The sequence below is a fragment of the Lepisosteus platostomus genome, chromosome 3 (genome assembly GCF_059453375.1).
Source record: "Lepisosteus platostomus isolate fLepPlt1 chromosome 3, fLepPlt1.hap1, whole genome shotgun sequence".
NCBI classification, from domain to species: Eukaryota; Metazoa; Chordata; class Actinopteri; order Semionotiformes; family Lepisosteidae; genus Lepisosteus; species Lepisosteus platostomus.
The window spans coordinates 2703470-2720119 of record NC_142613.1 but is presented as its reverse complement, the minus strand read 5'-3'; the positions used below and the strand labels follow the sequence as shown (position 1 = coordinate 2720119).

Sequence of the window (16650 nt, the reverse complement as noted above, 5' to 3'; positions counted from 1 at the left end):
ACCCGCGCATCACTATTAGCTACTGTACTTGCACATTTTCACTCGGTTCAAAAAAATTCTCAGAAAATTCCTCCACAAAGCAGATTTTTGTAAGTGAAGCACTGACCTTGCTGGTGTCCAATAGCGAGAGCAGTGGAAGTGTCCGAGGGCTGGTCTAGTGGGGATGGCGTGAGCAGGACGTCTTCACGGGAGTCTTGGATCTGCTGTCAGGGCCGAGTACAGCAGCTCTTCCTTCATGTCTCACCCCCAGGACCTGTACAGAACAAGCAGGTTGGCCGATGGAACTCAGGTGCTGTGACTAGATGTCTCAGTCTAGATTTCTTGTCTTTCTGTTTTTGATGTGCAAGGATATTGTCAGTCTGGGTGAAAAGAAAGGTCTTTATCTGAAGGTCTTTATTGTCTTTGTTCTTAATCATAGCCAGATTGAGTTTCTTGCTCCATAGTGTATGGCTGGACAAAGCTTAATCGAATAGTGATTTTGTAGAAATAGGATCACTTGTTAAAATACCCTGAACGTGATCAGCTACACCACACATCTGTGAACATTATGACTGAACAACAGTAATAAGAATCACTATGCTCTCTTGGTACCAGAGCCAATAACACTTGCACACAAGTTCTTTTAAGACTTTTTTTTCACAATGTTTTAAAGAATGGAATTGCTTTTTTCTCATAACAAATCTTATGCCATAATGCCACATTGTAGCATTTTATATAGTACCCTATAAATACCTATTTCAGGTTTTAAAATGAAGAACACATTAATGGAGTTATACATGCTGACAAAGAATAAAAGGGGTCTGATAAGAGTTTCAATACTGCTTCTCCATTTTTAGAAACCTGTTCAGTGAGAGGCACAACACGTACTGAACAACCACAATTTAAAAAATAACAGTTTGCAAAGATCAAAATTGAAAGCTCAGGAGAGGATGTTTCCGTTTCCTCTGAAAGCTGACAGCTCTAGTAGACAACGTTTCAACAAGGGGGTGTTCTTGAAGGAAAGCCAGCACCAGCGCCCAGCACCAGAATCCATCTTTGAGAAACAGAGGGCTGAACTGTCCTGATGTCTCTGAGAGGAAACTGTGAGGTCTGTGGGCAGAGGTCATTGCTGAGGGTCCTGCACACTGTGGTAGCAACTTGCTTCCAGCAAGAAAACAGCTCAGGATTGATCCTGGACAGGTATATAAAAGCCTGGGTGATCCACACCTTGGGTTGGGACAAATCTCATTTTTAATCTGCTGCTCGGGGTCACACCAATTCTGTGTCTGTATTGTAGGCGCATGGTTTTGTATTTACATGAAACAGTTCTATTAGTGGAGGACCTGGATGGCCAAGAAACAAGTGTACAACTCAGACAGCAAGGAAAACAGGCTGAATGCACAACTCTTACTGTACATGGGGAAAGTGCAGCAAAACAGAACATGAAAGCAGAAAAACAGTATCAGTATGATATTAGTGCAGTTGTTAAAAAACTGTAGAAGATCCACAGCAAGTTTCTTCACTCAAAATTCAAAACCCATGGATTGAGGGTCATGCTTATAATACTTAGTGGTCTCCCTAGTGGCAACATGAGGTATGACACCATTGCTTGCATAGAAAGTTAAAATTGTATGATAATATAATAAATAGCTTACACTTAAATAGCGCTTTACAGGTAATGGGGATCCCCTCCACCACCACCAATGTGCAGCATCCACCTGGATGATGCGACGGCAGCCATAGTGCGCCAGAACGCTCACCACACATCAGCAATCAGTGGGGAGGAGAGCAGACTAATGAAGCCAATTCATAGATGGGGATTATTAGGAGGCCATGATTCTTAAGGGCCAGTGGGAAATTTGGCCAGGACGCCGGGGTTACACCCCTACTTTTTTCGAGAAACGACCACAGAGAGTCAGGACCTCGGTTTTACATCTCATCCGAAGGACAGCCCCTGTTTACAGTATAGTGTCCCCGTCACTATTCTGGGGCATTAGGACCCACATGGACCACAAGGTGAGCACCCCCTGCTGGCCCCACTAACACCTCTTCCAGCAGCAACCTTAGTTTTTCCCAGGAATCTCCCATCCAGGTACTGGCCAGGCTCACACCTGCTGATCTTCAGTGGGCTGCCAGTTATGAGCTGCAGAGTGATATGGCTGCTGGCCAAATTTTGAACTAATAAACTAACATCCGTCATTCCTTATTGGAAAAAGAATGTGCAAAGCACTGGATGCGTTTCCCCATCACTTACTTCTTTACAAAAGTGTAAACAGAAAATTTAATTAACATTAAATTACAACACTAGGTGTCGTATGCATTCAAGTAAAAACTGTGCTCTGCTTGTTAATGTCAAAAGAATGGCAAAATCATAAGTTAAGAACTCTAAACATCAAACCTGTGAGAATCACTCCTAAATAGTCACAGGTTTTAACAAATATAGGACATTTTGCCAAGATCTCCTGAAAGAAACCAAAATTCCTGTAGGTGAGATATTTTAATCCCAGATTTGAACTGACCAAGCTGAACTGTGACGGATATTTTATCCGATTTTCAGGGGATGATCAAAGTACTGTATATACGAAGAGGAAAGTTTTAACTGAGTAATGACTGATAAGTACAGCTGAAAGTGGGGACAAACAATATTATAGACAGCAGTAATGCCACGACAAGAGAAACAAATAGGTCTAAAAACATGCAACAGCCCACTATCTCTTTGTAATAAAAAAGCGACGGTAGGGTTTCACTTTGTAAAAGAGCTGCTTGGGTGTTGTCTAGGGGAAAGAAAGTGCGTCTCCACTGGGTAACTCCTGTAATATTTCAAAGTACTACTTCAGGGTGGTAACCAGGTGGATACAAACCAGGTTTCTCTATACATATATTTTTCAACACCTTAGCGCCCATGCCATTTTTTAAGATTGAAGAATTTTTATTGCTTATTAGTGACAGAAATCAAGTAGTAGATAAGCGAAGTTCCCTGAGCCAAGCTTCATCGACCAGGGATGTAATCTACCTGAATCCCCAGATTCACAGCTCCATCCATTAATGTAAAACCTAAATTAGATATGTAAAAATACAAACATATATAACTGTTGACTTTAAACCTTCTTTCTGCAGTATCCAGTCCACCACCAGCCATGTCATCTGTAGGAACTGTTCCCATTGAGATGGCAGCTCTGGGCAGACCCTTCCAGCTGGGGATGCTGTATGACTGCCGCAGAGACGCACTGATCCCAGGTAAACCTACAGCACAGCAGACACAACTACACACTGTTCCAGCTGGGCTGCTGTATGACTGACACACTGATCCCAGACATTCCCACAGCACAGCAGACACAACTACACACTGTTCCAGCTGGGCTGCTGTATGACTGACACACTGATCCCAGGTAAACCTGTAGCACAGCAGACAACTACACACTGTTCCAGCTGGGCTGCTGTATGACTGACACACTGATCCCAGATACACCCACAGCACAGCAGACACAACTACACACTGTTCCAGCTGGGCTGCTGTATGACTGACACACTGATCCCAGATACACCCACAGCACAGCAGACACAACTACACACTGTTCCAGCTGGGCTGCTGTATGACTGACACACTGATCCCAGATACACCCACAGCACAGCAGACACTACTACACACTGTTCCAGCTGGGCTGCTGTATGACTGACACACTGATCCGAGGTAAACCTGTAGCACAGCAGACAACTACACACTGTTCCAGCTGGGCTGCTGTATGACTGACACACTGATCCCAGATACACCCACAGCACAGCAGACACAACTACACACTGTTCCAGCTGGGCTGCTGTATGACTGACACACTGATCCCAGGTAAACCTGTAGCACAGCAGACAACTACACACTGTTCCAGCTGGGCTGCTGTATGACTGACACACTGATCCCAGATACACCCACAGCACAGCAGACACAACTACACACTGTTCCAGCTGGGCTGCTGTATGACTGACACACTGATCCCAGGTAAACCTGTAGCACAGCAGACAACTACACACTGTTCCAGCTGGGCTGCTGTATGACTGACACACTGATCCCAGATACACCCACAGCACAGCAGACACAACTACACACTGTTCCAGCTGGGCTGCTATATGATTGACACACTGATCCCAGGTAAACCTGTAGCACAGCAGACACAACTACACACTGTTCCAGCTGGGCTGCTGTATGATTGACACACTGATCCCAGGTAAACCTGTAGCACAGCAGACACAACTACACACTGTTCCAGCTGGGCTGCTGTATGACTGACACACTGATCCCAGGTAAACATTCCAGATGAAATCTATTAATTTAGTGCCAATATATAATATAGGATTACAGAACACAATTTTAATCTTATCTGAATTTCATTGACATGTCCTAAACTCTCCTCACAGGTCTTTTTAAGCTTCTCGCTTCATGACAGTTAATTCTATCACAGAAGCTGTCGAATCACAGGATTAATGAACTTCTTTATTACATCAGTATCTCTCTATATGAAGCTTAGTACTGAGCAAACCTCTTTGACATTGTCCAGTGTGTCAGGAGCATTAGGTAATCAACCCTGACTCTATTGCAGCCATCACGCTGTGGGACCATAAGGAGCTACAGAAGAACACCAGTGTGCGCTCCCAGAATAAAACTGAGCTCAGGGTCTCTGCCTCAGACTCCATTGATGACAAAGCTTCGGCCCTGCAGGTGGACGCCTCACTGAAGGCCAGTCTTCTGGGGGGTCTTGTGGAAGTGGGAGGAGCCGCCAAGTACTTCAATGACAAGAAGAAATCCCACAGCCAGGCCAGAGTCACTCTGCACTACCACACCACTGTCAGGAAAGAGCAGCTGACCATGAGTCACCTGGGCCGAGGGCAGGTGACCCATCCCAGTGTGTTTGAGGACGAAATGCCCACCCATGTGGTCACAGGTGTGCTGTACGGGGCTCAGGCCTACTTTGTGTTTGACAGAGAGGTGTCTGAGGGAGAGAACAAGCAGGAGATCGAGGCGAAACTGAAACTCACCATTGAAAAGCTGAAACGAATCTCAATTAGTGGCAAAGCCTCTCTGGAAATGACAGAACAGGAAAAGACCGCTGGAGAAAAGTTCAGCTACACATTTCACGGGGATGTTCAGCTGGCGACAAACCCGTCCACTTTTAAAGAGGCCATTGAGGTCTACAGAGCCCTCCCGACTCTGCTCGGAGAAGGAGGAGAACACGCTGTGCCCATCAGGGTCTGGCTGTACCCGCTGGTCAACCTGGACTCCAAGGCTGCTAAGCTGGTCAGACACATAAGCAACCATTTTGTCACACAGGCACAGACTGCAGTGGAGAACCTGGATGTGATTGAAATGCGATGTAACGACTTGCAGAAACACACAGTTTCCCAAACCTTTCCTGACGTTAAAGGAAAAATAGAAAATCTGAAACAACTGGTCCTTCAGTACAAACTGAATTTCATGGATAGATTAGCCAGTGTCCTGCCAGCTATTAGGGGAGGTGAGAAAGATGAAGAAGAGTTCAGAGAGCTGATGAAACATCATGAAGACTCGCCTTTCAAATTAGACAGGTTTCAACTGTGGCTGCAGAATAAAGAAAGAGAAATGAAGGCAGTCAATGGATATCTTACTAAACTGAAAGACAGTGGTATAAATGTGCTGTCCACACAAGAGGAACTGGACCGGGTGCTGTTTGATCCAGACACTGAGAATGTGGTTTGTTTCAGCTTCACCTCACTCAGCCAGCCTGAGCCGTATCTGTCAGAGCTGACCAGCTACCTCAGACACCCAGAGAGCAGGAACACAGACACTGACACACAACAGACTAGCACAGGATGGTCATGGATAGTTTTATTTCATGGAATTATCAGTTTTCTGAAACTAATCTTTGACTTCCTTAATTTCAGAAGGGGCAAAGAAGAAAGTAGTGGTTCTAGTATGGAGCACAAAGGATGCTGGTTAGGCCAAGAGACTAATCAGAAGATTAAATTGTGTCTGAAGGTTTTCCTTGAGTTAGTGAAAATTAACAAGGCCCAGAAGGAAACTAAATTCTTTGTTGATGCTAAACAAGATGACCAGCGTCCCGGAGCGTGTATCTTCCTGTATGAGGGTGGGGATAATGAAGGTGTGTATTTTGAGCCCCCATCAAAGTCTGGCAACCCTGAGGTTCACACAGTGACACATAACACTGTGACAGAACAGATGTCCCCCCACAGCTCTGCCACACTGGAGCACAGGGTGGGATATAAACCCAAGCAGCAGGAAGAGTGGGAATCTGTCACTGTCAAAGACACTCAGGACACTGTCACTGTGTCAGGGCTGCAGCCTCACACGGAGTATGAGCTCAGATCCACAGCAGAGGGCAAGCTGGGATACCCCGTGAGCAGTGACATCAAAACGTTCAACACTGTGATAAACTTATGTACCCCTGGAAAACCCTCAGCTCTCCAGGCGTCTCCAACTTCCATCAAAATAACCTGGGAAAATCCATCTGCTGATGGAGAGGGGGTCAGCATACTAGGATACATCATTGAATACAGAGAGGAAGGAGTACAAGGCAGTAAGGAAACATCTGATCAGTGGCTGAAGAAGAAAACTAACAAAGAACAGAATTCATTTTCTATTGAAGGCTTGACAAAGGAAACATCCTACAGAATCAGAGTCCGGTGTGACTGTGGGGATCATGGGACCAGCGCACCGAGTGATGAAGTGGTGATCACAACAGCAGAAACACCTGTAAAGCGAATTACAGGCGACCCCAAGAGGTGCACTTTAATAAACAAGGGCAAACCTTTGATTTACAGGCTTAATCTGTCTAAAGATAAACACAGTACCTGTCCCAAACTCAGCTTTGGAAAACCAGCAGTGAAGACGACTAACAGAACAATCATGCTCCTGGGAGCGACGGGCTCAGGGAAGACCACCCTCATCAACGGGATGATCAACTACATCCTGGGAGTGGAGTGGGAGGATGAGAGCAGGTTCAAACTGATACATGAAGAGACCAACAAGACACAGGCTGAGAGTCAGACCTCTGAGATCACAGCCTATCAGATCCACCACAGTGAAGGGTTCAGGGTTAGCTACTCTCTCACTATTGTGGACACTCCAGGGTTTGGGGACACCAGAGGAATCGGACAGGACAAAATCATCACCCAGAAGATCAGAGACTTCTTTTCTGATAAGAATGGTATCATTAGTCTTGACGCAGTGTGTTTTGTGGTCCAGTCTGCTTTAGCACGTCTCACACACACACAGAAGTACATCTTTGACTCAATTCTCTCGATATTTGGAAAAGACATTGCAGACAATATTGTAGTTCTGGTCACCTTTGCTGACGGGCAGCCTCCACCTGTTTTAGAGGCCATCAAAGCTGCTGATGTCTCTTGTGCCAAACTGAAAAATGACACCCCTCACTATTTCAAATTCAACAACTCAGTCTTGTTTGCTTCTAATGAGGGATCAACAGGAAGTTCACATCAGAGTATGTTTGACAAAATGTTATGGCAGATGGGTTCAGAAAACATGGATACATTCTTTAGCTATTTGAACACCATGCAAACCCGAAGTCTGCAGCTGACAAAGGAGGTCCTGGAGGAGCGCAATCGACTGGAGGTGACAGTGGAGGGGCTGCAGCCCAAGATCAAAGTCGGACTGACGACACTCAATGAATTGGAACAGACACAAGAAGCACTGGAACGTCACAAACACTGTATAGAGAAAAACAAGAACTTTGAGTATGAAGTAGGGGTCACAGAGGCAGTAAAGGAAGATATCTCTGAGACTGGAAACTACATCACCAACTGCCAAGCGTGTCATATCACCTGTCACTATCCCTGTCAAATTCCTGATGATAATGATAAGAAAGGTTGTTGGGCAATGGATAATGAAGGAAACTGCAGGATTTGTGAAAAGAAATGTGTCTGGAGTGTACATTTTAATCAGAAGTACAGATGGGAATACAGAACCAGAAAAGAGAAAAGAACATATGAGGATCTGAAAAGGCAGTTTGAGGACGCACAGGGGAAAAAGATGAGTGCAGAGGAAGTTGTCAAACAGCTTCAGAAGACATACAGAGAGGTACAGAAAGAGGTCTTACAATTAATTGACAAATTGAGTCGCACTCTGAAGCGTCTGAAAGAGATCGCTCTGCGGCCCGACCCTCTCAGGACCCCAGATTACATTGACCTGATGATACAGGCTGAGGAGCACGAAGCCAAGCCTGGATACCTGGATCGCATCAGAGAACTACAGCAAGTCAGAGAAGGAGCTGTGATAGTGCAGAAGGTGGCCAGTGGAGAGATTCTGCTTCCACAGGAAGAGAAGACTTTGAAAGAGTGGGTAAAGGACGGTGCCTCAGGGATGTTACTGTAACGGCGAGGCTTAATAATAAGAAAGAATTAAGTGTTCTGGGCTTTCCCAAATGAGGCCCCATTTCTCTGTTCATCTCTGTGGTGCAGCCACAGAGAAACTATTCATGCAGGCTGATTTAAGATGTTTTCTTTTGATAAGAAACAAGCTCCCAAAGGGGGATGCACTTAGCTAAGCCTGGCTATCATGATCAATGGTCATCCATTGGCGCCTATCTGTCTAGGGAGTGCCAGTTGGACATCTGGACTGCATTACTAAGTGTCAGGAGTAAGTGACTCATATCTCACCTTGATCAACCAATCAGGGACTGGTAGGGCCGAGTAACCCACGTGGGACTCTGATGCCCATGGAACTTTCAGCCAATCAACGAGCTGAAGTTCCTCCAGGTAAAAACAGGCAACACAGAGAGCCTGAGAGATTCAGAGAGATTCAGGGAGATTCAGTAAGATTCAGAAGGGATTCAGGAGGATTCTGTGGACTGTTCTAAAGGGAATTCAAAGGAGAATTCCAGGGCAGGACGGCCCAAGAGCAGAAGGCTCCCAAGGGCAGGACATTCTCGCAGCGCGCCTCCTGACCATCCTGAGACTCAGCCCGGACAACCACGGACCGTGTCCTAGTGCCAGAACTTTCCTTTGTTCTAAGAGTCTAGAGTGGAGGTTGCCAGAGAGTAACCAGCAGCAGGCCTCGTGAACAGGTCGGAACTGTGAACAGCTGAATCACTATTCAGAACTAGCTCTTCATCAGGAACGAACCGGTCCTCTTCCTGACTTGCTGGGACCCACAGTCATCTTTTCTCCTGTGCACAAACTTTGCTAGTTTAAGCCAACAGTGAGCATCAGCAGCGCACTGTCACAAGCCGCACAGCACAGCCTGGCACCTAGCCAGAGAGCGCGGATTGGACAGCAACAGCCTGCAACTGTTTCTTTGTGCCCGCAGGAGATCTGAATCCCCAGAAATTGGATGAGTATTCAACTTCAATGCATTACTGCTCGAGAATTCAATTGTTATCGCAACCAGTTGATATCAATTTAATTCCTAAGAGTTATGTACTTGTTTTGAGTATCTAATGTAGAAGTTATAACCAAGTTCATTTATGAAACGGTCTTAATGAATGATATACTGAACGTATGTCCTCTTGATATGTGTAACACTTCGTAACTTCGTGAATATATATCTTTTGTATTCTGATAACCCTCTCGATAAGATCTGTTAGGTTTACATGCATATTTTATGTATTAATAAATGTATCCTCTTGTATTAGTACCTGTGTGTGTGCGTTGTTTGAGTTATGTCGCATGGTTGGATTCTAAAGCCATCAAAAGAATCAACTTTGTGATTTACTGCTACAATTAATAATTGTTTCAGTAAATGCCCAGACCCTACAGAACTGGTGCCTTCAGAGAGCCACTATGATTACATATTTGGCGTCCCTGAGCTGGTTTTCTTACATTACAAAAAGTAAAAAATAAGATAGGTTGAAAGCATACTATAGAAATTAGAATTAAGTGCATATTAAGTGAGAAATACAGGACTGACTGATGTTACCATATACATGTCCCCTTTCTAACATTCTGATAAAGATATTATTAAACTGAAAAGCAGCAAATGAAAGTTATTGTTCCATATAAGTTTTGGCACCATGCAAGTACATGTTAGTGAATACACCACAAGAAACTCATTTTGTTCAAATGCTTGACAGATGTAAAATAATTTTACTGGGATACTATTGAATTGTTACACTGATTATCTGACAACGGAGTTAAAGAGCATTTCTGAAATGTGTTTTCTTTTATTTTCCTGTTTTCTATAAAACATTGATGCATATTGTGTTCTCTGTGATCCTTTTTCTGTATTGATTTCATAGACAATTTTCATTCATTAGCCTGATTTCATGTTTCTTGTACTGTCTTTAAAGAGATGTAACCTTTCACGAAGAACAGCACAAGTAACCTTCTTTGTGCTCAGTGGTTTTAAATAAATCCAGTCTCAGTGAAACTGGAGTAATGCAATCTTTTATACTTCTCATCCAGTCTGTCTCCCGAACCACCTTTAAAGAGTCTCTCAGGTTCCTATGATTCTATTTAGGGAAAGGCTCCCCCAGCACCCCTCACTGTGCAGGAGAGTCACTGCACCCCCTCTCTGCTGGCCCACTGTCTCCAGAATGCTCAGTGACACAATACTGTCGTCCCTTAAGCCGGCGTCGGGCTACAGGACTCGACACGACCTCTAGTTGGAGAGCATGTCAAAATTAACGACTGCAGCTGCGGAGTCTGGCTGCCTTTTCTGTCCCAGAGGGTGTCAAATCATACGACTAGGAATCGCAGGGGTGACTAATCACACGATTCCCTCACGACTTTTCATCCCGGTTCCACATCTCGTATCGCACCGCGAAGCTACCACAAGGTCTCCTCATTTTGTCAGCCAATCAACGTGGAGCAAGAGGAGGAGCAGCGCACGAAAGTACACAAACACGAAACGCCGAACAGACATCCGTGCTGGCTCCACAGTTCGACGAGCCTCTCCTCCATTTGCCCAGTCCAACACACTCGCTTTCCCTCTTTCCTTGCAGCCGCACTGTACTTCCACTTGCGCGCTCATTGGCTGTGACTGTCGCAGACACAAGAGCCCACCCCTGCGACTGGCGACTGGCTACGAGAAAATCAAACCTGTCTGAGTTTGTCGTAGCCAGTCGCAGAGAGTTGTAGGGGCTATTAAGAGCAATATGACTGAGTCCCTGGGGATGTCACACTACACAACTGACGGTAACGGGCGCGCAATGCGACTCTCTACAACTCTCTGTGGTTTTCTTACGATCATGTAAAGGAAGGCCACGACTGGAAATCCTAGGAACAGTCGTGTAGTGTAACGCCGGCATAAGACACTACCTGACTGCAAACTTTGCTTTCAAAGAACACCAATAGTACCCCACACAGGTCTGTCAGTATAAGCACGAACACCTTTATTTGCTAGTAGAGTGGGTGTCTTTTACTGCCCCCCAGTCTGGTCTAACCTCATGAGCAGTGCACTCACAGCTCTCTAGGTAGAGTCTGCTGGAGAGTGTCACTGCCCTGCGATGGGCTGGCGTCCTGTCCAGGCTGTGGTCCAGTCGAGAGCCCTGTGTCTGCGGGGCTGGGCTCCACTAAAGACTGAGCTGTTGCTGAAAGCGGAGGTACGGTAAGAAAACCTCCCACTTGGAACAACTGTCAACTCTTCTGTCAGAAATATCCATTTTTCCAATAGGGATTCCTCACAAGTAGAAAGGAAACACCTGTACTAAACTGAGACCTGTTTCATACCAAGTCTTTACAAATTACCAGAGAGACAGGCTGACAACACTGCAGATCCATCAACCGAACCACATGGACACATTTTAGTCTTGCTTGTAGAAATAATCTCTGTGTTTTTAAATAAGCTTCATACGAAGAGACACTGAAATAGGGACATGAGCACCTCAATTAGACCAAAGCACAGCATGTGACTGACTGGTCAAATCCTGACTTCCCCCGGCTAAGCGCCATAAAACACACTGGAGAAACAGGGTTATCGCTGTCCAGTTTACATCTTTTAAACTCTGAAGATGATCTCCGCCCTGTGGCCGTCTGGGATCCCTGCAGGAGCCTTTCCTGCCTTTATTAACAGGGTCCCCCTGTACTGTCTGTCACACACCCCTAAACTCGCACAAGCTGTTTCTAGAAGTTTACCTCAAAGCAAGATTATTGACCCAAATGGCTAACTTGTCCTTTGTATAGTTAAAACAACCTTCGAACAAAACGGTAGACATGTTACAATGAGTATTTAACACATGACAGGTGACTATATCCACAATTTATGTCAAATATTAGAAGTTATTTTGACTAACCTGTGACGCCCGACCTCAGCACAACAACCGGCCAGAGACGTTACACAGCTCACGCGCAAACGGGAATCTCGAGCAACGGGAGGCGGAGCCAACGCTAGAGCGGCAAACCTGCGGGCCAATCATCGTCGCTTCTCTCCAGTGTAGGCGAGGCCCCAGGCACCCGCCGAGACAGGTGATTGGCTGCGTGCTGGTGCCAATCACTCACAGGCAGTTTTGAAAACCCTCGAGCTTGCGGCGAGGCGCGTCTGCCTCCACTCGCGGGGCGCTGCGTTCCCGCTCATTTCCACCCGTAATGACGTAATAACAGGGGTGACCTGTCCCTTCTCTCTCGCCTCAGGGCAGTTTGAAGAGGTTGGCCTCCCCGCGGACGGCACAGACGACGAGTTGGCGCTGCGCTTGGGCGGTTCGTGCCGATGTGTAGTGACCGCTGTGCTGCTCTGGTTCCCGGGATATAGCGCCTTGTTTTTTCGCGGGGGGAGAGAAGTCACTCTGCCCCCCCCCCCCGACACACAACGGCGCAGGAGAACCGAACCGGTAATCAGGAGAGCGTGTCCGGCGGCCTTGAACGCAGGTAACCCCGCCAGGACTTTGGGGTAACACCCCTACTCTTTTCGAGAAACGCCCTGGGATTTTTAATTTTTAATTATTATTATTATTAATGACCACAGAGAGTCAGAACCTCAGTTTTAGTGTCCCCCGTCACTATACTGGGGCATTAGGACCCACACAGACCGCAGGGTGAGCGCCCCCTGCTGGCCCCACTAACACCTCTTCCAGCAGCAGCCTGAGTTTCCCAGGAGTCTCCCATCCAGGTAGCCGGGAGCTGCCGGCTGGTAGAGCTACTTGCACCATATGAGCGCTGATTAAACGGCGAAACTGCCGCCTGTTTCTTGCAACACGACACGATTAGCAGCCTCCCGAAAGAAGTAGACCGGCGCCCTCTAGTGGCTACATATACTGCTACCAGTACTGCCCTGGGCTGAAAACCACCAGCGCAAAGGAAAAGAGCCGATGAACTCAATTCAGCCCCTATTTTTTTTTTAGATACAAGTTTATATTGCAACGCTTATGGCCGTCAGTGGTGTGTAAGAACCGGCTTACCGCTCTGCCCTTCCCTGTGATAGCAGGACTACAGCCAGTGGGCTGTAGAGAGATCTCTCTTTAGCTCAACGGGCTGTGTCCCACATGCCTGGAGACCTCCGAGGTGCAGTAACAGGTCTCCAGGCTCCAGGGCTGACGTGCCTGGAGGAACTCGGGGTCAGGGTGAGGCGAGGGGGCACCTCAGCGCGGGGGCAGGAGACAGCTCTATTGAATGCGTGCAGAAGGGTCCGCCTTTACGAGTTTAATGTTCAGCTGCAGACAGCGTGATTGCGCAACGATGCTGCCACCGTGCGGCCGTCGCTGGAACTTCCAGCACATGTCACTCAACAGCAACTTGAATTCCTGTCGGCTGTGAAATCAAGGACACATACAAATCTCACCCGGGGTCACTCTTATCAGTATACCAGACTGTTCTCCCCTCACACACACACACACCCAATCATCCCCCCTTCAAACACACACACTGCCCCCAACACGGACACCAACACACAGCTGAAAGTTCCTAAAACAATTCCTGAACCTTTATTTCTATCAAGAGGAAAAGAAACCAAAAAGGCAACTTTGAAATGAAAAGATTGAACACAAACCCACGAGAACTGTGTGTCTGTAATAATAACAATACCAATAATAATAATATAACAATAATATAATAATAACCATCATTATCAGAACCCAGAGCTGGAAATAATCAAATCAAGGAGCAGGGGACAGTGAGAAAGTCTGGGCTTTGGAGGAGGGAGTTAGGAGGAGAGTGAGGAGGACAGGGACAGAAAGAGAAATATACCTGTCGGGGAATAAGTAGCACCAAGAAACCAAGCCTGTCGACCTTTTCCAACCACCCGTGTCGCCTACAGTCCCTTCTCCTTCTTCTCCGTCCAGAACACACACACCAGAAGCAGATACAATAGAAACAGAAACATGGCATGTGGGGTCTTGCTTCCAAATGTGTGTCCATGAAACAAAAAGAGCAGATTCTGAGTGCGCGAGGAGCCAGCTGCGATGAGCGGCGGGTTTCTGCTGCCTGTTCACAAAAAAACCCCTCCAGACCCTTTCATCACGGGAGACAGGAGGGCGAAGTTCAGACTCCCCTCCCCACAGCACACGGAGAGAGGGGGTGCACTGGATTAAGACGGAGAGACGCACTCCCTCTCGCGGGGGCCAGGGGACAGAGGGAGAGAGACGGACCAGGTCTGCAAGGCCCTTGAGAGTCAGATGGAGGGAGGAGAGCGCTGGAGAGGCGAGGGGCCGGAAGGAGAGAGGGAGGCCAGCTGTGTCCTTGGTCTGCCAGTCCGTCCCCAACCCCCACCCCCCCTCGGCCCCGGAGTGACGCGCCGTCTTCAGGCCCGTCTGCTGCCTGCTGGAGTCTCCAGAACAGCCCCAACAGGGCAGCCTCTTCCACTCCATCACAAGACCTGAGAGAGAGAGGGACAGGGAGGTCAGCTTCAGGGCAGTGTTAATGTGTTACTGGACACTGTCCACTTACTGAATGTGTAAATGACTCTGTGTCTCCCTTGCCTCTTCTCTCCCTGTATGTCTCTCACCTCTCCGTCATGCTCTCTTGCTCCATCCCTCTTTCCCCTTCCCTCTCCGCAGTGGTGCAGAACAGCAGCAGAGGGGCCACCTGCCTGGTCAATGGTGGTTGCCATACCAATGGGGGCGGGGGGCGTGGCTTGTAGCCCCTCCAGCCCCACCTCCTTCCCCTGGTTGGAGGGCTGCAATGGCCACGCCCTGAGGATGGGCGGGGGCCGGTTCACCAGCCCGGACTCGGCTCTGTCGGGCTCCGTCTTCTCCCCGACCTCGGACTCTGCGCTATCCGGATATCAGTCACCCTCCATACCCAGGCTTACCCCTCCCTCTCTTGGCCAGCACCCCCCCCCACTCCCAGTTTCATTCTGCCTGGCCAGTGGGGTTCAGGGGTAAATGCACAGGCAGGGATAAGAAGTGCCCTACTGTGTGCTGTGAGGTCAATGAACAGGCTGTGTTACACTGGGATTTCGGGAACATCCGTTGGGTGCTTCTAGCATTGTAATGGGAGGCATGTTGGAAACAAACTCTGAAAATGTGGAAAGCAGCACAGGAGATTCTCCAGCGAAGAAGTGACGACCCCTCACAGTGCGGAAGATTGTGTTTCTGTTTGGGTCTTGCTAGTGGGAGTTCGTCTCCAGAGTAAAGTTTGCATTTTAATTACAGTATCTCTCGGGAGTGTTGCTTTGTCTCCCTGAATGAATTAGAGTCTCCTTTTTGTGAAAGAAATGGCTAAATCCCCTTCCTTTAAGTCAGCGGTGTCCAGGGTGGGTCGCTGTGTCTGCAGCTGGTTTCTAGGTTTTCGAAGTCTGCTTACAGCTGCAACACCAGAAGAGCCAAGAAAAACTGTCAAACTGTCAAAGCTTGCTTGTGTACAGTGTCATAATGCCGCACACAGTACCGGACGTTTTGTTGTCTAGTCTTAAATCACAGAACATGGTACTGCACAACTTTGTCTGCGAGTTTAATTTGAAGACCAGAGATAAACACTGAAATCCAGAACCCCATCGTTATGAAATTCGTGGCCCAAACTAGTTTTGCTCCAGTAGCCTTATTCCTCCTGATCCAAATATCTGCCTTCTGTATAAGCGTCTGTGTGAGGCCCTGCCACATAAATAGAACCAATCTACAGACCCTGCTGTGCTGGTGTCAAGTCTACAGAACCTCTGTGTCTGGGCTCTGTAGAGGCAGCTGAAAGGCTCACCCATCAGCAGCATACGGGGGCTGAAGTACTGTAATAATAATAATAATAATAATAATAATAATAATAATAATAATAATAATAATAATTGCTTACACTTATATGGCACTTTTCTGGACACTCCACTCAAAGCGCTTTACAGGTAATGGGGACTCCCCTCTACCCCCACCAGTTTGCAGCCCCACCTGGATGATGTGACGGCAGCCATAGTGCGCCAGAACGCTCCCCACACATCAGCTATCAGTGGGGAGGAGAGCAGAGTGATGAAGCCAATTCATAGAGGGGGATTATTAGGAGGCCATGATAGGTAAGGGCCAATGGGAAATTTAGGCTGTAGGCTCCTCTTAGTCCCGTGGGCTGGGTGCTGGAGTGGCAGCACTGGCTCTGTACGGTGGTGAGACGAGTCTTTCGCTGAAGATCTGGTCCCATGATCCAGAAAAACAAATAAAAGTACTCGTTCCTTCATGCTGAATTGAAAACACACGTTGAGCGACCCCAGACTTCATTCTGGGGTTATTCATTGTAAGCCACCAGTCAAGACCTGACTGTTGGAACCTGTGTGTTAAATTGATGAAAGGGGCTGCAGTTCAGACTGTTCACCCAGTGATAAAATTC

The 16650-nt window shown here is 47.2% G+C and overlaps 1 protein-coding gene and 1 long non-coding RNA gene across 2 annotated transcripts; one reads left to right on the top strand and one right to left on the bottom strand.

Moving 5' to 3' along the window:
• Positions 1-3108: 3108 nt before the first annotated feature.
• LOC148674079 (uncharacterized) lies at positions 3109-8353 on the top strand. Its single transcript, XM_088627184.1, has 2 exons — positions 3109-3216; positions 4569-8353. Exons 1-2 carry the CDS (start codon positions 3117-3119, stop codon positions 8351-8353), a joined length of 3885 nt encoding a protein of 1294 aa, XP_088483310.1. The 5' UTR covers positions 3109-3116.
• Positions 8354-13809: 5456 nt separating this feature from the next.
• On the bottom strand, positions 13810-15157 carry LOC148674078 (uncharacterized). Its single transcript, XR_015934143.1, has 2 exons — positions 14852-15157; positions 13810-14722 (listed from the first exon to the last, which is right to left on the bottom strand). It is a non-coding gene; the product is annotated as an uncharacterized LOC148674078 (long non-coding RNA).
• Positions 15158-16650: the final 1493 nt, after the last annotated feature.

Excerpts from the sequence above, each read along its gene's own strand:
- LOC148674079 (XM_088627184.1), top strand. The coding sequence starts at position 3,117 with ATGTCATCTGTAGGAACTGTTCCCATTGAGATGGCAGCTCTGGGCAGA. Across the intron at positions 3,217-4,568 it reads CAGAGACGCACTGATCCCAG|CCATCACGCTGTGGGACCAT; the intron begins GTAAACCTACAG and ends ACTCTATTGCAG.